Source organism: Parastagonospora nodorum (genome assembly GCF_000146915.1).
Source record: "Parastagonospora nodorum SN15 chromosome Unknown scaffold_16, whole genome shotgun sequence".
In the NCBI taxonomy this organism is placed as follows: Eukaryota; Fungi; Ascomycota; class Dothideomycetes; order Pleosporales; family Phaeosphaeriaceae; genus Parastagonospora; species Parastagonospora nodorum.
In genome coordinates, this window is record NW_001884564.1 from 400599 (window position 1) to 425564 (window position 24966).

Below are 24966 nucleotides of genomic sequence, written 5' to 3' on the forward strand. Positions count from 1 at the left end.
CGCTACTTGTCAATTTTTGTATTTGAAGTAGTCGTATGCATATTCTTTGATCTCACACATATATACTGCAAAGACTTGGCGCTGGTCCTGTATAATTGCGCTCATATGTATGCGCATGCCCAAATTTACATGGCGTCCAGAGCCATTCTTCCGAGCAATTCGCCGCGTCACGATCCGTAAACCATGGCCCACTGCGAAACGCCTTCACCACCCTCCTGTCTGCGGCCCTTACTGTTTACCCTTCCAACACCCAGCTTCAGCTCTCCAACATCCTTGAACCCCAGGCGCGCGTAGATGTCCCGCGAACGCGGGGATGTCGCCTCGAGGACGACTGGCCACCCACGCGAGGTCGCCATCTCCAGCATGGGCCTGATCACGTCGCTTGCACCCACTTTTCGGCCATCGCTGGGCACAGATTCCTTATCGTTGGCGATCAAAGCCAGATGCAGGAGCTTTTTTGGTGGTGTCAAAATACGCTTTCTTGCTACGTCTGCCTGCGCGTTCATTTCATTGAGCACCCGCGGCAAGTGTTCGTGATCTTCGTATGGCCCATCCTTCAGATCTTCGAGATACCTATTGATGGTCGCAATGAGCGCTGTGCAAATCGAGCAGCCTGATGAAATGATTGAGCCGAATTCCTTGACTTACCAGATAGACGTAACTCCGCTGCCAGGTACAGTCGCAAAGACTCCTCCTTCTTCTGACAACAACCCTTTCAGTGAGTTTTCGAACATTCGCGTGTTGAGCGGAATATCCAGATCCTGTGAATCAGGAATATCAAAAGTGTCGAACACCAGGTAGCGCTGAAATATGTCGTTGACGAAGCATTTCGACAATGTCTTTAATGTGTGCTCGTGAGTATCCTGAATAAGTCCTGCTGGAAGCTCCATGGTGATTGATATGCTGTATGATGCACGATACTCGATGTCGTTTATGTGTTGCGGAAGGCGGACCTGTCGATCTTGTCTGTCTCTAGATGGGAAGTCCAGCCGAAAATAGTGTTTCGAGCTCGGCGCTTGCATGAATCAACCCCACGCTTGTCACACAAGTTCACCCGCTTCACCCATACGGGCCGTCTACGGTGGCTCACCTTCGGCCGCGCTACGATATTCAACTTCGCAAATACTGGCAATTCCTCGAACGGTCCGATGCTTTATAAGCACTTTGCACGGCACTACTTTGCTGCGATTCTCATTCAAGCCTAGACTTTGCAGTCTTACTTGCAATGGTCTCAGCACTCAAACACCGCCGATCCGGGCACCTTGTACGGCAGTTGGTTATAAATACTGAAGACGACGTCCGTATCCTCGCTATCATATGACTCCGCGACGCTTATCAAATCATGCTCTGGAATCGTCTTGCCCTCACCACTGACTTGTAACGGATGACACCCAGGATGGAAATGCGCACCACCCTCACTGTATACAATATGAAGTGCGATCATCACATGGCGTACGAACTTCGATCCCAGCTGCGAGCACTCCGGAATCGCGTAATCCACGACATCATCTGGAGCGGTGATGAGTAGCGTGGCAGGTCACTGAATGCCCAGTGCTGCATCATCGCGTCAGAGATCTAAGCAATATTGTCTGCTGCCCGTGATTTTCAGTACCAGGATATCTCGCCATGCATTTCGGCACCCGTACTTGATGGCTTTCTAGCCACTGCGTCCATTTTATATGTACCACCGATTCTACGGGCGCTGGACCGTGTAGAATTGCGGGTTCAGTTCGGATGATGCCGCTAAAGTTTTTACCGCCACACTCGAGATTGATGAAGGAAACATTGTCGATGGGAAAATGCCCAAAATCGCACGAGAAATGCAGGCCGACTACAAACCTGGGCACGCGGTTATCGAACAGTATTGCGAAAGTATCGCTGGGCTCATATTAGGGGTTTTGGCAGGAATGAAAGAGAGGTCACTGTCGTGCAAGAAACGAGTAGGGCTGGAGTAGGCAAACGTGGTAGAACTGGTCGAGGTACTGACTGGATCATAGCCGCATCGCATTCTGCATGAAGCCACGAGCGGCAACAAAGGACATGTATGCAAGAGACGCTACGAAAATCTCTGCGACGTGAAGATCTGCTCTTATACACACCCACAGTCATGCTCCTCGAACATCTCTCCTGAGGATCGCCGATAACAAATTATCCGATGTCTCCGCGTATAAAGGTCGACCAAGAAGCATTATCTAAGCAGCAAGGCGCAGGTCAGTTCAGCCAAGGCATTGTCTCAGACTTGGCTGACACTCTGCTGATCAAGTCGCGAATGGTCATTGCACTGGCTCGAGAGGATGGGCGCTTGAAGATTTGGGGTTCATGGTGGCGTTCAAGCATCATTACGCAGACAATTGTGTGGTGAAAGAGGGTGAAGTTCGATAAGTGCCATTTCGATCCGCTTGACTTGGCAGGTGGAGCCGCGTCATCCCGAGGTCGTCACAGACCTCGTTCGCGACTTCGCCTCAATCGCCTCCAGCGACTGCGACGCCACGAACGGGAAATGTGGATCGCAAATGGTTTGATACGAAGAAGTCATGCTCGGCGTTGTCTGTGGGCTTGCCTATCCGCCCCAGGCATGACCTCTATAACAACACCTTGAGCCACTCTCACTCTACACCTTCTGACTTTCTTGTACATCGTTGGTGCGCCTTTGATAGTTGTCGCAAACATGCATTTCGCGTCTTTCATCGTCGCTGTAGCCGCAGCCATCCGCGTTGCGCATGCGGATTTCATGGTCTACACAGTGCCACCGATCCCGACTGATCAGATCCCGTCTTTCACAGATCCAGCAGAGGTAAGCCTGACGCAGTTTCAATCTCACAACTTGTATTGATGTATCATAGGCTTCAGGTTGGACCTTCAGCGTCCTCGTAAATGGAAACCGCGCCTACGATAGATTCACCAGCGGCCTCGGATCCACATACCAATCGTCGCGATCATCCGCTGCCTCCGAGATAGCCGCCTTCGCACGAAGCGCCTCGAACTACTCGATCCCCGCTGATGTGACCAACGATGGCACCACAACTACCTTCTTCTCGAAGCCGGACTGGTATACGGCACTGCCAAGCAGCGCACGAGCATTCAAGGAGCAGCAGGTCTCCGACCAGTTCAGTATCGTTAGATCAATCATCGGCCGAACGGCGGCGACTGCAAGCTCCACTGGTGCAGCTGTGCCAACGGCGCAAGCGTTCCTGGATGCGAAGTTCGGCGTCATGGCAGCTGCCGCTGCGGCGGTCTTCTTGTAGACGAGGGCTACGGAGGAAAAGGCTTGAAACAAAGCATGGGGAGAGCATCACGAACATTTTACGAAATGCGTACCAGTAATGAGAAGAACGAATATTGCCCACGCGAGATGTAATCCTCAATGGGCACGGATATCCACTGACATGTTCAAGACGAATACGAGCAAACCATGTTACCACACCGTAACGTATAAAAACCAATTAGTATTTCGTTTCGTGTCATGACTATTCAACACATGTTGCGTCGCGTCGCATGGCTGTTCCATTGCTCCATATATCACAAGCGTACCAATGGTGTGCTTCTCTATACGCCTTTCGGCCCGCTCGTGGCTACAAGTCTTGGCGACGATGGCTTGCCCAAACTGGTTTGAGCATATTGTAAGATCATAAACAGGAAGATGAGCATTTGCGTCGGAAAATACTCATCAGCATTATGGCTTCAAAACCTTTTGGCGTCACCGTCCACCCATTCACTTCTCCAACGCCTTCGGCCTGCGCGTACGAGCGCGGCAACACTTCCTCTCGCAATGCGTTGGTATACATCGATGGCTTGACTGGCGGTCCACATAGAGCTCGGCATCTCAATCCTCTTATCGAAGCTCTCCAGGCAGATTCAGAGTTGAGTTACTCATTCTGGGAGTTCCGCATGCGCAGCTCCTATACAGGCTTCGGATTTTCCAGTCTCGCGAACGATGTCGAAGACATCTCGGCACTTGTAACACATCTGCGAGAACTGGGCAAGGAGAATATTGTGTTATTGGGAAGCTCGACTGGTAGGTTCTCGAAACTAGAAGTTCCAGGCACGATACTCACCTTGGGTAGGATGCCAGGGTATTCTTACATACGTCTCGTCTGATGCATCCACACCCGTCAACGCATATATTCTTCAAGCACCAACCTCCGACCGCGAACTAGGCAGTCTTCTCATGCCAGCAGATTTCCTAGCACAGACTCTCAAACACGCAGAAGAAATGATCGCTCGTGGAGAGAAAGACGAGATCATGCCCAAGTCACTGATTCCGCCGATCTTCTCCTCGCCCGTCACAGCATACCGATGGCACTCACTTATCGCCAAGGGCGGAGATGATGACTTCTTCTCATCGGATCTTGCTGATGAAGCCCTCGTTGTGACGTTTGGGAAGTTGGACAAGCCCACGTTGATCATTCCTTCGGAGAACGATGAGATGGTTCCGCCAACTGTGGACAAGAAGACGTTGCTGCAGCGCTGGATTAAGGTGGCGCCAGAGGGTATGGTGAGTGAACTTTCGGGGCTCAATCCCGGTGCGGATCATCAATTGAGTGAGGAGGGTACGCAGTTGTGGTTCACGGATAGGGTGTTGAGGTTTTTAAAGACATTGAATTAGGCACCAGTTGATATTTTGATGTATACTGTTTTTGCCTGCAAATCGTACGCTACCTTGTAAGCCCTGGAATACAAAAGGCCCTCTGCATAAGCTCGTGACAAAATATGAGAAGATGTACCAATGAGATGGTGTGAAACTATATGAAGCAAATATAAAGAAAAGGAGTGAATGAAAAATCGAAACTGTCATGTGACTCGTTCGGTACTGCAAAGTATGTGACGCACAATCGGCTGCGGTGACATGAAAACAAGTGTTGGGAGAAGCTGACCATGGCTGTGTGGATATGCATCCAAGGTGATCACCATTTGCAAGCAAGAAGGCGGCGCCGTTTCCTGCTAGACCCCGATGTTTTCGTAAGGTTGTTCTCACACCACTCATCAGACTTCGGATCTGCAGCAAGTCAGCAAACTTTCTGATCCTCTATACTAGCATCGGGGCTTCTCACCATGGTGTTCCAAGTCGCCATTGCAATCGATCTTTCGATTACCCTTCCACAGTGCACCCGGGTTGCTACCGTCGTTGTTATAGGTAAACTGTTCCCCATACAAGTTGAACTTCCACTCCCCACGAGGCCACACAGGGTTTTCAAGTAGCTTAACATCGCCGACTGGACCCAGCTGATCTTGGTGAAAATCGATCAGCGTCGAGGTGCAGAGACTATCCACATCATCAACGCGGTCCAGTCGGTAGAAGAAATGCCGATACATGTAGTCGTGTGCCTCGGTGCAGATGGTGGTAGGCTTTGTATTAGTGCCTGATGGAGTGTAGGTTGTGCAGCGGGGAATGCCGACTTGTTCCAGACCTACCACGAACGTCTGGCGTTCGTTCTGCACCTGCGGTGGTGGCGGTGGTGAGTTTGACGCGCTATCACTGACGGACTTGTGTGCAGCTTCATCTGCGCCGTTCCAAATCTAGTTCGGTTAGCAAGGAGTATGCTATGCTTTTTGGCTTGTTACTTACCATGTTCACCTTCATGTTGGGCTTGTCAGGAAACTGGTTCTTGATACGCTCCCAGCTGGATTCCGGTGTCTGTATCCATCGCCTTATCTCTTTCACTCTTGCAAGGCCAGTGTTGTCTTTACCCCATGGTTGATAGTTCATGTGTACTGCAATGATGCCGGCAACCGCAGGAGCCGCCATCGATGTTCCCGTGGCCCGTGTCTCTTTGCCATCGATGTGGTCATGAACGACTACATCTACTCCCGGGGCATATATTGCGAGCTGTGTGCCATCTTGAGACCCTTGCCCTTGGGATTTTTCCCACGCTTTGCCTTCCACAGTAGTGGCTCCAACGTTGATGAGCGGGACATCATCGGTTGCTAAAACGGCTGGGAGCGTATCAATGACGTCTCGTTTGTCGATATCGCCAAAGTTCCCGGAAGCAAGAACAATAGGTACCCCTTCTTCATGTAATAGCTTTATCCACTTGGAGAACATTCGGCCAACGAACTGAGCCTCCGCTTCTTGGCGCGTCCAGCCACCCTGCGAAGGTACGACATGAACGCTACAGACTACGACCTGTGCCGAAGATGTTAGTTGCAAATGGTATGTACCAGTGAACAGACTGAGAGAGGAAATGCAACACCAGCGGACGTTGAGAGTACACAAAGCCATGAACTACATACCGCTTGAATGCTCTGTCCTCTGTTCTGCGCCTTTCTTCGACGGAGGTCTTTCCAAACTTGGTTGAAGCCATCTGGTAAGTCAGCAAACTCGTCAACCAGGACTTGTACTGGAACCAAGGTTGCGCCTTTTGCTGTGCCCCACTGACCCACGACCTTGGATGCGACTTTCGTCCCGTGACCGTCGGCATAATCTGTTCTTTTATCGTGCGCTGCGTTTTGATTGCTGAACGCCCGTGTCTCGAGGATTGTAAATCTGTCATTGACGTCCTCGAATCCGGAAAACAATTTGTTGCTTTTGTCCTTGTATGAAATTAGGAAAGTGGTATGGAGTAGTTGGAGGAAGGGGCGTACATCTCTGACGTCGACTTGAACACCTCTGTCAACAACATAGACAAGTGTTCCTTCCCCAGCTCTCTTTTCGAACACGAAATCTTTCCTATCATGCAAACTTTCGTTAGCCGATGACGTGATATGTATTGAAGATGTAGTTGCCATACAGATCATTGAGTTTGCCTCCCCTAAAGACGATGTTAGCCATGTTGCTTTTGTAACTAAGTTTCGCCTGAGACTCACTCATAATTACTATTTTGAGTCAAATCGCTGGCCGCATTCTCCTGCTTGGCCCAGTCGCCCCACTCAGCCTTGCGGGAGTGTAAGGACTCATGACTAGTGTGCTTGAGATCGCCAAGTGGGCTCATTCCCACGACTTTCAAATTCGATTCCAGCTCGATTGTCTCGATCCATTCTTTCTTGGCTTTTATCAGCTCGAATCCTGCTTGGTCCAGGATCAAATGCGACCATGCGTAAGGTTTCTCGTAGCTGTCTATTCCTTCGTCCCATCGTCCTTCATCGTACAGCTTTTGTAGTTCATCGTTGGGGACTTCTTCAGGCTCCCATGGGAAGCCTCTCCTCTCAAACAACTTCGATTTGTCTTTCACAATGCCTTCAAGCCACTTACGCGTTGCGGCCGTTTGTGTGTCGTTCTTCATGTCAGTCGCATACGCAATGTATGAATGAGTTTCTGCGGCTTGTTCGTCGCGTTTAGCTGCATTTGCTGATGTAACCGGCGTGTCTTTGAGCTCCGGCTGAGCGACGTTTCTGGTCATCATGGACGAATGACTTCTGCCTGTGATCCCATCATCGGCATTGATCTGAGAACGATCTAAAGCTTGCCGATCAGCATATGCATTTGAGAGAATGGCTTGGATTAGGAGGGACAAAGCGAAGATGCTCTTCATGGCTGAAAGGGGAATTCGTTGATGCGCGATGTTTGCTTTGAAAAAGAGTAGGAAGAGGTATGAGGTTGATAGTTGTAATGAGATTCCACGATCCGGAGGATTTTGCCATATTTATGCTCTCAATCAGGTGCCTACAGTCCCATGACAGTGGAAGCACTTGCATGCTATTCCAGAGAGGCACAGCATAGCCGCCCCAGCCTGAAGCATGCTGCAACGCCGTATAGCTCATTTCGAGTAAAAGAGAGGCGCAATGCAGCTCCAACATCGATGGCACAGTCGTCAAGTATGTTGGAGGCGTAATGCTCCGTGGTATGCAATGCGCGAATATGGCGGCGCCTGGAACTGCAATTGTTCGTAGTACAGAACATATCCTATCCCACAGGGCCAATGATACAGAACAAAAAGACAAGTAAAGGACAGGAAGATAAGTGCATCACTTGCCAGACTTAGCTGGGTGACTGGGTCAAAAAAACTCCGCAGCTGCTTGCAGGCAGCCTTGACTTACCGTCCATGATCGTCAAGCTACCTTCGAGAGGTTCAGGAGCGCAATGAATGGCTATGCTGCTGGCCCCAAATAAGGCGTGGTGATCGGTGGCGAGGTCGGCGTACGGTGACAGCTATCGTCTACGTTGACGCTCTCGTGATGTGGTTGCCTACACGGACTGGCGCGTACCTAGGTCCGAGTATCTCGCGGAATCAACAGTTTCAGGGTGAGTCAATCTGGTCAAGGAAATAGAGGACACGGTTAAGCGCCGTAGATGTTTGAAACGTCATTGCATGATGTCGTATGGAGCTTTCGGGGCTTATGCGGGGAACGAGTGCGGCGTAGCAAGGCTGCTCAGATGACCCCGCTGTGACAGCAGAATGCGGCAGCAAGAGTCTGGAACATAACCAATGGCTCAGCCCCATATACAGTGTATGGAACCGTGGCGAAGCGTTTCGTTCGAATACAGCCCCCAGAATATTGATCCGGCTCACATCAAGGATGTGATATCGAGAGTTGTAGAGCGCGACATCGCGAAACGCGGGCCATACAGCTCGACACTCGATTTGGATTGAGTTCTGAAGGCGTAATGTAAGAGGGACTCAAAGCACCGACGTACCAGTAGTCGCAGTTGAAAGCTTCCTGACACTTTGCTCTAAAATAATACTCTCACACTGACTCTGGTACGATACAGCACCAACATTAGCTTTTATCTCGCGTCATGCGAAGGCTGTCATAACTGACACTCTGCGCAAGATGATTTGAAGAGGTATCGATTCCGTAGTGCTGCCTGTGTCGCTAGCACAGTCGTTGAGCATGGCCCTCTTTTCGTACTTCGAAAATACCTGTTTCTTCAACTATATGTCCTAGCTAAATAAAGATTTTAGATTGCGTATGTGGCACATGAATTGGCATAAAGCTGTACCATTGGTAGTAAAGGTAATCGTACACGGGTTCTCGTTTGGGCGAAGATTTGCCGATGTGAAGTGCAGGCTCCAACATGACATCACGTCACGTGTAAGCACGTGCCTCTGGCTGCCTAGCTTCCACGCTAGCGGCGCTAGCGACGCACGCCCCTTCCTCCCAGTATATAAACTGCCCGCCTCTCCTCCCTTGACAAAATCATACTTACCTTCTTGCGATCACCCAGCTCAAAGATTGGGTTGATCTATTTGGCTCTCCTGCATTGCACAACGCGGTGAGGGCTGAATACTGTTCTCCTTCGGGGGCACAGGCGGGGCAATTTTTGCTGGACTGCTTTCGGAAAGCTGCTTTTCATTGATACCATTGCCGTTGGGCGATGATTTGAAGAAGAGCGCAGCTACACGTTGGCGCCTACACAGCCTATATCACTAACGTTTCTCGTCCGCCTACCAACCCACAGTCTTTGAACACAACCTTCGCGTCTCGAGGAAAATGATCACACCGACTATACGTGGTGTGGCCTTTACCCTAAGCTTCTCCAGCCTCGCGAAGTGAGCGCCTCTCACTACTCCACGCCATCTACAATCGGCCGCCCGGTTGCGCATAGCTACGCGGCTTTGAAAACGGTGCGTGCCGGACGATAATCGCTGGTCGCCTCGACGCAGTACGCTCGGCGACCGCTTTCATACATAAAAAACTGCACGTCAACCCCGTGGCTCCAACTCCAGCTTTCCCGCGTCACTATCGCTTGAGTTCGATGAAAGAGCCGACTCGATTCAGCGCATATTGCGCCCAATGTAGCATGATCCAATATCACAGTCTAGGCGTCCTAGGCACACCTGCAGCACACTGGAAGTGTAGAGGTGAACGTCGAATGCAAACACCCAGAGCGAAGTAGCGGTGGATGCAAGGGGCCTCATATTCAAGCTATACTATAGTAGATCTAGCGTTGCCTCGACAGGCAGCATGGAAAGCACTTTCAAATTTTCCACCGATCTTGTTATCAACAACATGATGGAGAAGCAACTTGACAACTTCCGCATGGCCTCGATAGGCTGCACAGTGAAGATCATTTCCAAGCCTGCCGCACTGTATGCCCGTAGTCATTTCGTTGGTTCCCAGTCGCAGTCAGCCGGCCAATCATGCTTTTCAAGCACACTCGAGAGTCCGTATACACAGATAGCAAACAGCGGGAAGCACTGTTCACTGCTGATGATCTCCATAGCCATTTTCTGAGCATGATCGAGCGGTAGAGAATGGTAAGCAGCTCGAACGTTGTCGATCCAGACCTTAGCTCCCAAAGATGGCTCGCCATCATCAAAGAGAAACTCGTGTACGTCTTGGATAAGAGAGAAGTCCTTGCTTAGAGATAGTGCTGCGGAGAAATGGTGGCCGCAGTAGAGAGCAGCACATTTGCAAAGCGACTCCGTGGGGCAGAACGCTGTAATTTTATCTTCTGGAAAGTCATTGCAGGTGGCTAGATAGCTATTTGCAAGCGAACGCTGGCCTTGACTCTGGTCTGTATGTATTTTATAGCGACATAAAATCTCGGACAGGAGCACATGAGCGAAACGAAAGACGTTCATGTTGCTGCATCCAGACACCACGAACCCAAGGCCATATGGCTAACCTACGGTATCAGTCGTCACATGCTCCAGATTGATTGTGGAAACGACAGCGCGGAGAAAAGTGTCCGCTTTCATGAGCTCTGGTGCATGTAGAAGCCAAGAAAAAACGAAGACGGCGATTTCATGAGAGACTTTACCAGCTTGCTGAATTCTCCGATAACCCGTTCGATATAGGTCATCCAGGGATGGGTTTAAACTCGAAGCCAGAGCAGATAAAACGTTTTTCTCGTGTTTGAACGAGCAGAGATGGAGAATTTGTAATTCGACCCATAGGAACATCTCTCCAGCACCAGAAACGAGGCCTTCGACCAGCCTAACCTTCAACGTTTCGGTCACATTCCCCATAAGAAGCTTAAGCTCCGATATGGCGCTGCTCACAGCGTGGACCGTGAATGATCGTATGTCAGTTCTGTTATACTCATTTGTAACGCGGATGTTATTGATCGTAGGCAGCATCGCAAAGACTCCAGGGTCGTCTCGAGTCGTCATGAACACTTTGAAGATGTTCCCGGATTTGCTAATGATAGCTTGAAGTGCATCCACGAGCTTTTTTGGTTCTTCAACCTCGTCTAAGGCGTCTATGACGATGGTAGCTGGATTATCCGCAAGAGCAGCTAAAATCAGCTCAACGCATTCAGAGATGCTGAATTTGGCTGGTCCGAAGCCATCAATCTTGATCTGCTGGATTGACTTCTGATGAAGTGTGATAACAGCGTTGTGAATTTGTCGGGATGGAAGCGAAGAAACTGTAAGTTGTCTTGCGAGGCTTCTCAGAACGCCCTCTGCTGATTGTCTCTCTGGCTCAGGATTGGAAGAATTGCAGTAAAAGTATGCGAGAGGCGCCATGGTTGGTGTCCTTCGAATATTTTCCAGATACTTCTCAATGACAGCTGTGCAGAGCGAAGTCTTCCCACAACCGGCAATCCCATGGAGCAGTAAAGATGTACATGAGCTGGTTGCTTCCCAATTGAGGAATTCTACATGTTGCACCAGCCACTTTCCCGTACCTTTAAGTCCTGCATCTCGATGACTGGCGAGGTGGCGACTGTAAGGAACGACAGAGAGCCAACTTTGAATGCTCAAGTACTCTTTTTCTTCCATAGCCTTTTTTGTGGCGATTGTGAGATCTGCCAAGCGAAGGACTTGTGATTCCAAGTTCAAAACTCTTTCCGAATCAATTAGGCAGGCAATCTTCAGGACTTCGGCTCCAGCCGCGAGGACATCTTTCATGTCTTCCTCGTGCAATGAGCGAAACGGAGCCTTCGTGACTCTCGCGACGGCCGACTAATCCAGAAACTTCACTACCCTAGCCAAAAGGTGCAAGATGACTGTATACGTCTTGACCAGGGCTTCACAGAGCTGGCCGTGAAGACCTGACGTCGTCGCTTTGTACAGCCTCTCAAATTCGAGAGACCTCGCCATGAGGCTAGCGATCTTCTCGAGGTCCTCTACCGTACTAATGTTGATTGTCGTGTTGTTGATAGCTGCCTGCAGGAGAAAGCGAAAGGCAGCCCAGGGCAGCGCAGCATGGCCTGGATCATACTAGACGATCTGATCCCCAACCTCTTTGAACCGACGAATCCAGTATATGACCTTCTCCATGACGTCTCGAAAGATGATATCGTCTTGACCCGAGGATCTTTTGATGCGCCATCGTTTCTTTATCGCCAGCTGACGCTTTGCTTCAGCCGTTTTGAGGCAGCTGAAGCAACGTCTATTTTTCCAGTCTTCGCCGGGCCAAAGACTTTAGCGACTGATGTGGGGAGAGTGTCTATGGCTCGTTGCCAGAGATTCGGCCTGTTGCTTGGCTGAGTTGTCATCACAGAAGTCACTATGACTATGCCCGGACTAGTCTAAACTGGGAGCTTTGATGTGGCACCGGTGAATGAGATCAGCAGCTCTGGAATGGATTCAACTTCGGAGAGATGCAACTTCAGTTATACTCCAACATGCACAAGGCTGAGCCTTAAGGTCCTTCATTTTTTACATACTAGGATGTGCTGCGCCTGAAATGCTGTGCGACCGTATGGTGGTAAACCTTGGAAGCTTATAGGGCCGAGTTGTCAAGACTTGATGAGATTGGATGCCAGTGCAGTGTTATGCGCCACATTACCCGCTGCAGGGGCCGAGCGAGTCGTGATGTGCATTTACAAAGGTTGCAACCGCATTGATAAGCCGCGCACATGCAAGCGACCGGTCAGGAAGCAACCTTCTATGGTTGGAAGGCTCCCGAGGTCCTGCGTTGCAACGCATGCACAGCGTCATGTAAGCCACGGGGATGGTTCTTGGCCATGCTGAAGTCGTTCTTGGTAACGGAGGTGTAAAGAAGATTGAAGTGGAGAGAACTCACTGGCTTGCGTGAAAATGATCGTCTGCTGAAACTACTTGTGTTGAATTTGAGCAAAATATCTGTTTATTTGTACCGTCCATATTTGGGTGAGGCTTGTCACTGGCATGAAGCTCATCGTACAAGACGAAAGCGTAGGACCCCCGTTCTTCATTTACCCATTCCTTTTCTTGTTTATAAGTTACCTCTTCGACGTCGAGTCCGTCATAAGCTTCCCAGGTCTGATTAGGTCTAAGAATCGAAGATCGCTCCATACGCTGGAATACCTCTTGCCTCCATATCAAATACTATCTGCTGCGTGAAGCGCTTGTTGCTGATGACCAACACAGCCTCTGCGCCACTTTCCTTGTACAATCTATAAGTCAGAAGACTCATATCAGGCTTTCCTGACTTTCGCGTGTTGTATATGATTGCTTGTGGGTCTCGCATACGGACTTCTTCGACCATTGAAGGCCCAAATGTGTTTTCGTGGTTGGGTGCCGTCCAAAGGATTCGCATGGCAATGTTCTTGTAAGGAAAGATGGATAGACATGGTCCGATACCAGAGCCTGTAGCCACAACCACCACGCTTCTGAAGAGTGTTGCAATGCGCAAGACACCGGAAGTGGGGATGCCTCGTCTCCAAATATGTGTCGGCGCGGTATCGATCATGCGTCCCGTAAAGTCTCCAGCTCGGCTGACTATCACCGAGTATCCCTTGCCTTTACCACTGGAACTGTTACTGTTCGTATTGAGAAACGTAGCAAATCCGTGCCAATCGCCTAGTGGATGCTGGGCAAGACGGACACCCTTGCCTGGAAATGCGTCGTAGTCAAAATGTAGTCGGACGGCATGCGATGAGAGAACTTCTGACCGAACAGCAACGCGGCGAAGAAACAACCAAGGGAATGCGATAGCAAAAGTAGCGACTACGAGAAGCCAAATTGAAGGATTGTGCAAATAGGCTTCCATGGTCGAAAAGTCTGAACCACGGCTAAGGTCTTTGGTCGATAGACCTATAAGTATCCAGAAGAGGATAAGTACCGCCCACCCGCCGAATCTATGGAGTCTCTCCCATAGATCATGGTATCTGTTACGTAGCACTGGTAGAGATGATAGGGCCATCGAGAGTAGCAAGACAGTAATGCAGTGTGACAGTACTACAACGCCCACCGACAACATACGTGCATTAGCATCTTTGGCGATTTCTAGAGTAGCACCAACAGTGAATATGATGAACCAAAAGATCGCAGATGTGGCACACCCTACATGTATACCGCCAATATGGTACACATTGGCGCAGATCCGCCGGAGGCCAAGTGGAGCTGATGTTGACACAGACGAGAATATTGTAAACAAAAGATTTATGACGGGCTCGGAACGTATCAGAATTGCAGCGCAAAGATTTGCCGCTGTGGCCGTCGCAGATGACGATAACGGGTATCCGGGGTGTCCGACGTCGCGGTGCAAGAGCCAACATGCGACTGCGATGTTCGTACAAATGGTAAAAAGGAGTAGGCATCGATAAGCAAAGAAGAGGCGATGACGTAGCCATGTCAGCATAGGGGAATGTTTGATTGCTGGCAGAGCGTTCGCTTCGTCATGCTCTTTGGGATTCAAATATGGCGTGTTGAGAAATGAGGATGGGGATTGATTTCCTTTTTCGAGGTCAACATCTCGCGCTACGATCCGCGAAATCTGTTGGGATATCACTGACATGGATCCTACGACCTTGTCGGGAGCGACCACGGGGCTGCAGGCTGAGTCTGAGCGACTCTGTTCTGGCTTGGCCGGCACAACTTCCACGCTGGGTATGTTTGATAGTAAAGCGAGTTCTTTGAGCTGCAACCGATCGACCTTTCCATTCATGTTCAAAGGTATTTCGTCCACGGGGATCCATTTCTCTGGTACAGAGTAGTACGGTAGCTGTTGCCGGACGAAAGCATCGAGCTCTTGCTCGTTGAGAGGTACGGCAGAAGTATAGAAGCCGTGGAGTATCCCGTCCATCACGAGAGAGGCGGCCTTGGTAATGCTGACAAAGTTCTGGAATTGTTAACAAAGTTGTTCAAACCTGTGTGGAAGAGCCATGCTTACTTCAGTAACGGCATTTACGCCATCTAGCTCGACACGGAAGCCCTGAAACTGTTAGCACGCCAAGCTGTATGCACGATGTCGAGCATACCTTGACCTTGACTTGATCGTCCATTCTTCCGAAAGATTCTAAAGAGCCATCTGCCCGCCAGCAAACGATGTTTCCAAAATTGTACATCTTGGATCTGCACCTTGATCAGTCTCGTTCCATCGGAAGATAGACAACGTACCCATCGTTTGCGAACCTATTAGGCCGGAACTTTTGGTTCGTTGTGAGCGGCAGGTTGATATAGCCTTTTGCCACGCCTGCGCCGCCAACCCACAGGGTTCCCTTTTGACCTACGGGCAAAGGCTCACCTTCATCGTCGAGAATGTAACAAATCGTGTTGGGTAGTGGTCGTCCGATCGTTAGAGGTTGACCTATGCTGTGGGTATGTGCGGAGAACAAGAAGACCTCGGTTGCTCCCAGCAAATTGTGGAAGCGCCTTCCTTGCGCCCAATCGTCAGCGAGCCTTTCAGTCCAAGTCAGCACATCGTCGAGCAAGCAATCAGAATCGGGATCATATTTACGACTGCGGGCAAGCTTCTCCTGCTACAGCAACTGTTTTGATATTCGGGAAGTCTCTTTGCGAATGTTTGGCGAGGATGGACGGTGTGCAGATCAAGGTATCGACCTACAAACTTGTCAATATCACTGTCACTGCCACTACCTTATGTCAAACACACCTGGGTCAACGTCGCGCTCCAGTCAGAAGTTCGAAGGTAGAGAGTTGCCCCATTGACCAATGAGCCAAGCATCTCCCATGCACCTACATTGTTTTGGTCATGAACGATACAGTCACATTGCGGTTCTAGGATACATACCCATGGCAAAAGAGATGCTCAAGACCTGAGCAACTTTAGTGCCGACGGTCATCCCTAACTTCCCAGGTTCTAGCAGAAGGGCATTTGTCATGGTGGTGTGTTTAACATCCACACCTTTTGGGACGCCAGTACTCCCTACTCATGGTGCTGATTAGACAAAAGTGTGGAAATCAGTTGGAGGAAACTCACCTGATGTATACATGGCATAAACACCGTCTTCCGGAGAGACTTTGATACCAGGTCTCGTGGGAGAGAAGAACGCTCCAGTTTCCATGCCTAGCTCTAAGACGATTGCATCTTGGCCCTTGAATTTGTTCACTCTGTCCCAAAATCTTGGCAGACACAAAATGAAGCGCGCGTCTGTATCCTCGAAAATGTGCCGCAAAGACTGATCTGAAGCGACTCCACCGTCGATGGGCACGTATTGACACCCAGCTTTCAGTATAGCCATCATGCCAACGAGCATATCCAGAGATCTCTGTACCACTAAGCACACTCGTTGACCTGGCAGGAGACCAGAGCCAACAAGGTAGTTTGCAAGACGGTTAGCAGAAATGTCGAGCTGTTTGTACGTTATCTTCTGCCCATCGTGTACAGCAGCCAAGACACCAGGATGAACATCTACAATGCTCTCAAAAGCTCCATGGATGGTATGATGGGGAGCTGAAGCCTGGACCCCGGATCCAAAGTCGAAGACGAGCTTCTGATCATCTTCTGAGAGGTTGGTCATGTTATCGAAACGACTTCGTTGGTCCATGATGCAAAATTATTGCTGGAATGTATGCAAAATGTTGACGAAGCTGGATGAGAACTCCGCTAATGCCTTACATATACTGAAAGAGTAGGCGATATACTATCAACGTCTGCTAGGAATAGAATAGAGACTCACATGCTTTTCAATAGCGCCGCCGTTGCCCGTGGCGCCTTGTTTGCTATATTAGTCAAGACACCCACACGACGGACATGGTTGATCATGCCCAACGCAACAATATCTCCTGGGTGACGGAATCGGATGGCCTCATAGCCGACCCGTTAGCGCCTTAAAGAAGGAAGATAACAGGATGCAGCTGGTCGTGGCCACCTGGAGGGTGTTTCTGCCGCGTGTTCAAGCCACCGGGCCCCATCCTGAAAACATATTTGTGGCTTTGTTCAAGACGGAGAGTGATTGCCGCATTATTTCCATACACAATCCCTTGCTTAACACTAACCCTTATGCAGTCTTTGTAAACGACAACGCCTAATCAGCCAGCTCGACCACAGTTAGACAACCAATCAAGCATCTAGGCGATTGCCTTTTGCACTCAAACAAGCATCTTAGCTTAATGTGCGGAGAAAAAGCATCTCGATATCAATTCCAAAGCCGTGGATCTGGATGGCAGCAATGGGGTGATCTCATGCATGGCGGAGCGCTTCATCAAAGCAGACGCGTCCGAACGACCAGCGCAGATTTTCTGCAGCAGCTTCAGACGATGGGTTTCAACCGCCCGTTCATGGCGGATTACATTCGACTCGATTGAATGGCCCGGCTAATAGATGCATTTCGGTGAGATGCGCGTGTGTGCGCCTATGTCATCTGGTACCATTTCTTTCTATAGCAACTGTGGGGCGTAGTTTGAGATTACACAACCCACCCATGCGATTCCACCTCGGCGATGATGAACGAGCAGGACGCCGCTGACTGTGCCGCCAGGAGGCTTGCTCGGCAGAGATTTTGTAGTCGATTACGTGAGATGCATCTGTTCAATCGCGCTACGGCACGGTCCGCCCAATGAAGACCCAAAGATTCGTAGAACTAGTCGAAATTTCCATATTTGAAGAAGGGAAGACCGAGTTTGTTGTCTTTTTGGAGTTGTTGGCACGTTGTCCTCGCTACCGCCGTGGCTTGGAAAGGATCGCGTGACAACCGAAATTCTTCTTGCATTATCCGCCAGGTGGGACTGACTCACTTTGCCATTGGTTAGCAGAGTAGGCGAAGTGAGCGGAACGGCTAAGAGCGGACGTTTTTCCAGCTGGAGGTGTAGTGTGTAAGCTTAACTTGGTTCGCGCATCTTTATAAACACCTCTTTGGCTTACTTCCTCGATTCTAACGATAGGCAAATTTACCTGGCGTCGATGTGTGAGAATAACAGCCCGTGATGAGTCCGCCAAACCCGACTTTGGACGGATAGGATCAAACACCAACTCATCATGTGAAGTAGAAACCGACTTGAGCTATGTTATTGATCAACTTTTTTTTTCAGTGGCATAAGTCTCTTGTGGATACGCACGTGTTGCAAGGATATCAGCGCATACAGTCACAAGTTTTCTTGTGCTCTGACACGGCGCCTTTACTGATGGGATCGATGGCGCAAGTGGGAAGACCGACCCATCTGGATCTTCTTGCCGTAACTTGAATGGAATTGGTGCGATGATGGGGAACTAACAATGACTAGAGTATCAGTAAGCTCGCTAAATGCGGCGCTATAATCCTATCGTCTCACTGACACAACTGATCGTGTATGAAGCATCGAGACGAAGTCGGGCAAAATGGTTTTGAGTAAATCAGAAGAATGATGCCGAATGCTTACACGGATGGCAACAAGAAAATTAGGGTATGAGATTCGAAGTCATCGCTGATTTATCGAGCTTGCGAAGATTCCACAATCTGCCGCCAGAAAATTGCTTTCATGCTGCGCATCCTTGCAAAGCCCATCACGCATCACATATTGTCGTTGGACCATACAGTTCCTCGTCGTTGATTTTGTCGATCGTGTGTCGGTTGCAAAATGAGATGTAAGTGATACACAGTAGACTCGTAAAGGTTTCGTAGAAGTAAAGCTGCCCAGGCGAGGTTGGCGTTTTTCTTTCACGTGAGAACGCGACGAGAAGGCGCGATCTGTTCGGGCCGTTGATCGCCCCAACATCGCGTACCACAATATTGTGTCAACTTCCACACCACGTCAGTCGCAAACAATGACTTCCTCTGCATCAGGTGGCAGTCTGAATACCACGGCTGCGTCGCAGCTGCCTTCATGGCTCTCACGACACTTCAACTTGGGGTTTAACGACGATGACGTAAGCGCTCTTATTGATTCCATCGATGCAAGCCAAAATCCGCCGGCCTCCGTCGCAAATCTTCCAGCTGAACTCCTTTTACACGTGCTGGAGTATGTTCCTGTCGACTACATCCTCGACTGGCGCCTGGTCTGCCGCGGCTTCCGTGACGCCATTGATGGGCGTACGCTGTACCACCATCTACGACGCACTCAGCTGATTGGTTTCGTGGGTCCACGAACCCATTGGCCTTTGCGAAACCTGACGGACGAGCAATATGACCGCATGCAATTCCTACATGCCACGTTCGATCATGTCGAAGACAGCTCTAGCTCTGCATACGCGCAACGGGAGTCTCGCCCGATTTGGGGTAGCACACACGCTGTCTTCAACATCGACATGAGCGAGTTTGTGACCGGCTCTAATACTGAGGGAGCAGGTTCGAAATATGACAGCACAATCGAATATGCTGACACCATTTGGAGGAATGCGGCATCTCGACTTGAACTCACTGGTGCTGAAGAGGGTTTTGGCACACTGCGATGGTGCATCAAAGTCGACCGCGCAGTGATTGATTTAGATCTCCCTCTTGAAGCAGGAAGACATTCATTCGAAGTCACGGTCGACATGAATAAGGGTACCGTTAAAGTAGCCTGGAAAGACATGCTGTTTCGCTTCTTGAAGACCGAGGCTGCTCTTCGCCGCATGCTTGATCAGGTGGGTCGGCCGGATTCCAAGGCCAAACGGACGCTGACATCGTCTCAGCGAAGATCTGGCCGTTTCACCTTTAACCACGCCGAAGATTGCTTACGAGAAGTCCGTCGCCAACGCTTGCACGCGTCCCTCGATCCAAACAACAAAGTAGATCGTCACCTGAAGTGGTCACTCCGGCTATTACGTCCGCTCTTCGGCAAGCCTTATCAGGATCATGCACCCCTCCAAGCAGCCGAGAATATTGCGATTGACGCCCTACTATTCCTCCGTCGCCAAGCAGCCATGAGTACAGACGAGATTGCACGTATGTACCAGTTGAGTGAAGATCTCAAAACCATGGACACAGAGTGGAAAGACCTAGAGCGAGAGTTTGATGAGTTCAGGGCCCATATGTTCCCAGGCTTCGCGTATAACATTCCGGTCTCGACGTCACAAGAAGAGCAGGTCCCCTACAATCCGATCGCATGGCCGGATGAGTTACGCGCGCAGATACACGAGCGAGTGAATAAGTGGAGAAGTCAAAAGAAAGTTATGGCCCAAATGTGCGCCTTACTTGCGTCCTCCAACCAAGTCCTTTCTGTTTCCGAGGATAGCTTCGATGACCTGAGTAGCGATATCTGATGGGCCAGGCGAGCTTGCTGGAAGCTCTACAGAGGGCGCTGTCCCTACTTTTTCCTGCGAAACATTCGACGCCGAGTCATTTGTTACAGACATTTGCAAGGGCTACAGATATGTAGACAGTACGATACGTACAAGCCGTAGTGGTGCTCCCGATAGCCGATTGGTTCACCCCGCATTGCTGTTGTCCCCGCCCCCGCAAAGCTAACGCCCGCACCAAATGTCAACTGGGCTGAACTACGATCAGGCGGTTCCGGTCAAGCGGACTTTCTTGGAGATTTTCGTCTTACGGTCTTGTACCCGACGTCAAGGGTGACGTACCCCTCTTGTGCGTCCTGTCAGACAATTGCGCCAAGGCCTGATACCCATGTACCCACACTTAAGGCCAGTGTCGCCGTAAACGTATGAGCGGCTCCTGTGGTGGGGTTCGATACAATCATCGATCAGCCGAGTGCGCAGTAGTTCCGTCACGCTCTCTTTAGGTTTAAGAGGGGAGGAGGATGTCTGCCATCGAGAGCGCGTTTGTGAACACCGTCATCATTCGAGAAAGAGACAAGGATACAAACTCAAGAGCTAGCACTGGAGGAACGAATACACCAACGTCATGCGAGCTGCAAGATACTATGGCAAAGAAGACATTCGCATCGAGACTGATGTGGATGAGCAGAAATGCGGCGCAGGACAGATCAGGGTACTTGGCGACGTTCATCATATGAGAAGACATTTTGGCTGATGTAATAGTAGATCGCCCCGGCGTACGTAGGGATCTGTGGAACCGATCTCCACGAATACCTGGGTGGACCGACATTCGCACCTACGAAACCACATCCTGTGACACACGACACGATCCCGATCACCCTGGGCCATGAGTTCTCCGGAACAGTCACTGAACTCGGCCCCAACGTGACCTCCTTCTCTGTGGGTCAACCCATTGTTGTACAACCAACCATCTACTGCGGCAAGTGCCATGCATGCAAAGCGGGCGTCGAGAACGTATGCTATAATGGCGGCTTCATCGGTCTCTCGGGTGGTGGCGGCGGCCTGAGTGACTCGGTTGTCGTACCAGAAAGCGCCGTACTCGCTCTGCCAGATAATGTACCCCTAGACATCGGAGCGCTCGTCGAACCACTCAGTGTAGCATGGCACGCAATCTCTGCCGCTCCACTTACCCCAGACTCAGTCGTCATGGTCCTCGGTGGCGGACCCATCGGCCTGGCAATTGTGCAATGCCTCGTTGCACTAAACACCAAGACCATCATTCTCTCCGAGGTATCAAGGGCGCGACAACGCTTCGCTCGCGAATTTGGCGCGCACCATGTTATTGACCCGAAGACATATGATACTGTTGCTATCAGCAGAGAATTGAGTGGACAAGATGGACCTGACATCGTGTTCGACTGCGCTGGCGTACCTGCAAGCCTGAAGACAGCATGTACCGCAGTGCGAGCACGCGGTACTGTTGTCAACGTAGCTATCTGGGAAAAGGAAGTGCCCTTCAACCCGAACATGTTGGTTTTCCGAGAAGCGAAGTACACCGCCGTGCTTGGTTATCAGAGGAAAGACGTACAAGCTGTTATTGATCACCTCGCTGCCGGTGAGTGTTGCCGTCAGACTCGCACGGAATATGTGAATGCTAATGCGGCGCTTCAGGAAAGTTGAACCCCAGTAAAATGATCACCAGCAAAATTCAACTCGAAGATCTCGTCGAAGGCGGCATCAAAGCCCTGATCAACGACAAAGAAAGCCATGTCAAGATATTGGTCGAAGTAGGTGGAATGGGACGTGTAGATTCGGCTATACATTAGACACGCTGTTCCTGTCCTATTTGAGATCCAGATATACTTAGAAATGTAGTTCGTCACGATGGTTTCTCCTTCTTTCATTTCGTTCGCTCCGCATCTGCCCATGTGCAATAATCGGTGACTCCAATCCCACCCGTATCGGCCTCGGCTTCTCCGTCGCGTCCAATTCCCACACATTCGCGCTCGTTTCCATCTCCACCTGCGCGGGCACTGGTAATGGTTTATTACCAGCCTTGTACGCGGCCTTCTCGTTCTGTACGTAGCCACCAATAGGTACCTCTTGCTGATAGTGTGGTGTTCGCGGTTCAACCATCGGGGTGCGCTCCACGAGCGTTTCGTCCAGACTGCGATGAGACGCGTTGTCGAGCATAGGAGAATGTTTGTAGGGGAGTGGCGCTTCCCGCTTCTTGCGCTTATGGCGGAGACATAGTGTTATTAGGATGGCGAGAAGGATTACGACGGCTATGCCACCGACTGCGGCGCCTGCGATGAGGCCCGTGGATGGTTTCGAGCTCTGGGAAGTCGACGCTGCAGCAGTTTGCGAGGCCACGGAATCCGAAGATACTTGTGAGACCGTAGGGCTCACGGAAGAAGCGAAGGTCGTTGGTGCTGGCGCACTGCTTTGTGCAGTTTGTGTTGCCGACGGGGCTCGTGATGTTTGCGCTGGTGTGGTTGTTTGTGCAGATGTAAGAGCTGGCGAACTTGGTATCGCAGTTGGTATTGGAAGCGCGATGCTTTCCCTGGAAAAGAAGGAGGCGGCTACGCCGCCAAGGCTGTTCAGGAAGCTTCCGAGCTGTCTGCGTTCTGGATTGCGGTTGCGCTGAATCGTAGGGAGGTCAATGATGCCGGCTGCGAGACAGCTTTTGCGCATTGCTGTGTCGGCATTGATGCGATTGGAGCGACTTGAGGCATGGTTGTCGTGGCATCTAATCCTTGATCAGTACGCGATTCTATGTGAGCTTAAATGTAACAAGGAGTCCTACGCAACATGCCATGCGTACTGCTCACACAAACAGGTGTGATTCAGCGGAGTACTTTCCTGACACGGGAAGTAAACCTGCACTACAGAAATGCATGTGTCGATCGCACTGTGTCGTCAGTTCCTTGTCACCCCGGGCGAGCAGAAAGGTAGTCCATTTACATTTGTTCCTGGTTCTTAATATCCATGGTGATTGAAGAAGATACAGTCTACCGCAACATGATGGCAATCAGCGCAAATACACCTTTGATCAAGCGCCCACGGGACGGGAAGCCCATATAGCCGGCACTCACGTCTTCCACTGAATGGTGACGGATGGTGCAGGAGTGGCTGTGCGCAATTTCAAGTTTATCTAATAGTGGCGACACGGTGCCATTCGCTAGTATTCACTAATATGCGGTACCACCGAGGTAAGCTTTACACGTGCTTGCGAAACAGGTTCTCAAGGTCGGCCACGGATGCGCATGCGATGATGTTGTGACGGGGAGATGGCAGGGGTCATTTGTTTCATGGGTCGTTCCAGGATCTGGGCGGCGCTAGAGGGCCCACAACGGCGATCTGGAGAAGCTCCCGCGTCGCTGTCCTTCGACACTTCATTCGCTTTCTCTTCACGATCAAGGAAATTAAGAGGTACTATGCAAGCGCGCGCCCACTTAGGTCCCTTGTCGCAAATCCATGATGATCTCCATCGCTGGGTCTTCATGCCTCTTGACGGCTTCATGATGATAATTAGGAGGCCCCCAGCCTTCGTAATTGTGACCGCCAAATAACTTGGGAAGACGCAGAATGCCGCGATCGACCTCATAATCCTTCGGGCCCGTATGATCCAGTACCCGGAAGAAGGTGTCACGGCGACAGGCGCGAATGTAGTCCTCTACCGGACCATAAGTGTATGTCGGCGAGGGATTGACCTGTGGTATTGGTGATCCATCGTCTTCATCGAAGTGATAGAGCGGGTCGGGTCCGTCTTGCTCGCGAATCCTCCTTGTGATCTCAGTTTCCATGACGAGGAAGTTGCGCAGCACGATTCGCCAGTCGAACGTGACTGTCAGCGCGTCCCTGTTGAAAGCGAAATATCCGGGTCTCCATGTGTGATCGTAATAATCCGTCGGGTCTTTGGTTGTAACACCACTATCCAGGTCGAGGGCAACACGGTCAAGCTCGACAAACCAGTCTGCAGACTCATCCGCCACTGCATGGTAATCTTCGTCGCTGAGCCATTTTAAAGAAGACGTGCCTCGCGTGTTCCAGTGCCTGTAATTTTCGTCATTCTCGATCCACTTCTCGTCAACCTGAAAGACGGCGTGCGAGCCCTCCCAAAGCGCATGAGGTCTCCCAGACTTTGGGAACTTCTCCATATGTAAGAAATTGAACTTGAGTAGTACGTGTTTGCTTGCACTATTGTTGGCTGATTGGTGGTCTGCGTTCGCAACAATGCGTGCCCGATAAAGGTAGGAGAGAAGGACGGCGTTGTCGATGTGATTCCTGATCGTGCGAGATACAGTTCGGAAAGAGAGTATATGGTCGATAGGAATGAAACTAATGATAAGAAGAAGTATCTCGTTTGGTAGACGTATCACAGTCCCGTTTTGGAATCTGAAAGACGCCATCGTCAAATAGTCATATAGCGACTTTGGACAGTGTCGCTACACCGAGCGGAGGAGCGTTTGCGAGCTCTTGTTTTAAATAGGAGGTGTGACTCAGACGGCGCTAGGTTGATCTGAGGTACGAAGATACAAGACGCCCGATGCTGGAGTCATATCGTTGATTAAGCTTAGCGCGAATCCCTCTAGATGCATGAACAGGCGAGTCTTCGAAAGTCAACACTCAAAAGCAAGAAAAATTCCTAAAGCTCTGATCCCAAAAAAGCAAAAAAGCACTATCGACCCCGATCGAACTGGTCTGGTAGTTAACCAACCCGCGAAGCTCAAGCGACATATAAACTAACTTAATAGTTTTTCTGTTCCGAGTATCGAACAGGCGACCACCCAAATCACATTTGTTAAGTGTAATATTGCTACTACACCAGCCAGC

The 24966-nt window shown here is 50.3% G+C and overlaps 14 protein-coding genes across 14 annotated transcripts; 6 read left to right on the forward strand and 8 right to left on the reverse strand.

The window, feature by feature from the left end:
* Positions 1-2: 2 nt before the first annotated feature.
* SNOG_10118 (hypothetical protein) lies at positions 3-890 on the reverse strand (the record flags this gene model as incomplete). The annotated part of the gene is made up of 2 exons (XM_001800349.1): positions 3-573; positions 649-890. 2 exons carry the CDS (start codon positions 888-890, stop codon positions 168-170), a joined length of 648 nt encoding a protein of 215 aa, XP_001800401.1. The 3' UTR covers positions 3-167.
* Positions 891-2668: 1778 nt separating this feature from the next.
* Positions 2669-3245, forward strand: SNOG_10119 (hypothetical protein; the record flags this gene model as incomplete). Its single annotated transcript, XM_001800350.1, has 2 exons — positions 2669-2794; positions 2844-3245. The coding sequence occupies 2 exons, from the start codon at positions 2669-2671 to the stop codon at positions 3243-3245; spliced, it is 528 nt and encodes a 175-aa protein (XP_001800402.1).
* Positions 3246-3675: 430 nt separating this feature from the next.
* SNOG_10120 (hypothetical protein) lies at positions 3676-4606 on the forward strand (the record flags this gene model as incomplete). The annotated part of the gene is made up of 2 exons (XM_001800351.1): positions 3676-4015; positions 4065-4606. 2 exons carry the CDS (start codon positions 3676-3678, stop codon positions 4604-4606), a joined length of 882 nt encoding a protein of 293 aa, XP_001800403.1.
* A 425-nt stretch (positions 4607-5031) lies between these two features.
* Positions 5032-7337, reverse strand: SNOG_10122 (hypothetical protein; the record flags this gene model as incomplete). Its single annotated transcript, XM_001800352.1, has 4 exons — positions 5032-5517; positions 5567-6124; positions 6232-6667; positions 6805-7337. 4 exons carry the CDS (start codon positions 7335-7337, stop codon positions 5032-5034), a joined length of 2013 nt encoding a protein of 670 aa, XP_001800404.1.
* A 775-nt stretch (positions 7338-8112) lies between these two features.
* SNOG_10123 (hypothetical protein) lies at positions 8113-8718 on the forward strand (the record flags this gene model as incomplete). The annotated part of the gene is made up of 2 exons (XM_001800353.1): positions 8113-8179; positions 8648-8718. 2 exons carry the CDS (start codon positions 8113-8115, stop codon positions 8716-8718), a joined length of 138 nt encoding a protein of 45 aa, XP_001800405.1.
* A 1125-nt stretch (positions 8719-9843) lies between these two features.
* On the forward strand, positions 9844-10244 carry SNOG_10124 (hypothetical protein; the record flags this gene model as incomplete). Its single annotated transcript, XM_001800354.1, has 2 exons — positions 9844-9968; positions 10145-10244. 2 exons carry the CDS (start codon positions 9844-9846, stop codon positions 10242-10244), a joined length of 225 nt encoding a protein of 74 aa, XP_001800406.1.
* A 110-nt stretch (positions 10245-10354) lies between these two features.
* Positions 10355-11351, reverse strand: SNOG_10125 (hypothetical protein; the record flags this gene model as incomplete). The annotated part of the gene is made up of 2 exons (XM_001800355.1): positions 10355-10396; positions 10512-11351. The coding sequence occupies 2 exons, from the start codon at positions 11349-11351 to the stop codon at positions 10355-10357; spliced, it is 882 nt and encodes a 293-aa protein (XP_001800407.1).
* Positions 11352-11789: 438 nt separating this feature from the next.
* SNOG_10126 (hypothetical protein) lies at positions 11790-12107 on the reverse strand (the record flags this gene model as incomplete). The annotated part of the gene is made up of 2 exons (XM_001800356.1): positions 11790-12037; positions 12083-12107. The coding sequence occupies 2 exons, from the start codon at positions 12105-12107 to the stop codon at positions 11790-11792; spliced, it is 273 nt and encodes a 90-aa protein (XP_001800408.1).
* Positions 12108-13083: 976 nt separating this feature from the next.
* On the reverse strand, positions 13084-15100 carry SNOG_10127 (hypothetical protein; the record flags this gene model as incomplete). Its single annotated transcript, XM_001800357.1, has 4 exons — positions 13084-13847; positions 14016-14874; positions 14926-14967; positions 15014-15100. The coding sequence occupies 4 exons, from the start codon at positions 15098-15100 to the stop codon at positions 13084-13086; spliced, it is 1752 nt and encodes a 583-aa protein (XP_001800409.1).
* A 388-nt stretch (positions 15101-15488) lies between these two features.
* On the reverse strand, positions 15489-16543 carry SNOG_10128 (hypothetical protein; the record flags this gene model as incomplete). The annotated part of the gene is made up of 4 exons (XM_001800358.1): positions 15489-15596; positions 15649-15731; positions 15787-15900; positions 15976-16543. The coding sequence occupies 4 exons, from the start codon at positions 16541-16543 to the stop codon at positions 15489-15491; spliced, it is 873 nt and encodes a 290-aa protein (XP_001800410.1).
* A 2195-nt stretch (positions 16544-18738) lies between these two features.
* On the forward strand, positions 18739-20154 carry SNOG_10129 (hypothetical protein; the record flags this gene model as incomplete). Its single annotated transcript, XM_001800359.1, has 1 exon — positions 18739-20154. The coding sequence occupies one exon, from the start codon at positions 18739-18741 to the stop codon at positions 20152-20154; it is 1416 nt and encodes a 471-aa protein (XP_001800411.1).
* A 601-nt stretch (positions 20155-20755) lies between these two features.
* On the forward strand, positions 20756-21956 carry SNOG_10130 (hypothetical protein; the record flags this gene model as incomplete). Its single annotated transcript, XM_001800360.1, has 3 exons — positions 20756-20842; positions 20896-21745; positions 21802-21956. 3 exons carry the CDS (start codon positions 20756-20758, stop codon positions 21954-21956), a joined length of 1092 nt encoding a protein of 363 aa, XP_001800412.1.
* A 37-nt stretch (positions 21957-21993) lies between these two features.
* Positions 21994-23120, reverse strand: SNOG_10131 (hypothetical protein; the record flags this gene model as incomplete). Its single annotated transcript, XM_001800361.1, has 2 exons — positions 21994-22879; positions 23095-23120. The coding sequence occupies 2 exons, from the start codon at positions 23118-23120 to the stop codon at positions 21994-21996; spliced, it is 912 nt and encodes a 303-aa protein (XP_001800413.1).
* A 465-nt stretch (positions 23121-23585) lies between these two features.
* Positions 23586-24542, reverse strand: SNOG_10132 (hypothetical protein; the record flags this gene model as incomplete). The annotated part of the gene is made up of 1 exon (XM_001800362.1): positions 23586-24542. The coding sequence occupies one exon, from the start codon at positions 24540-24542 to the stop codon at positions 23586-23588; it is 957 nt and encodes a 318-aa protein (XP_001800414.1).
* Between the last annotated feature and the right edge of the window lie 424 nt (positions 24543-24966).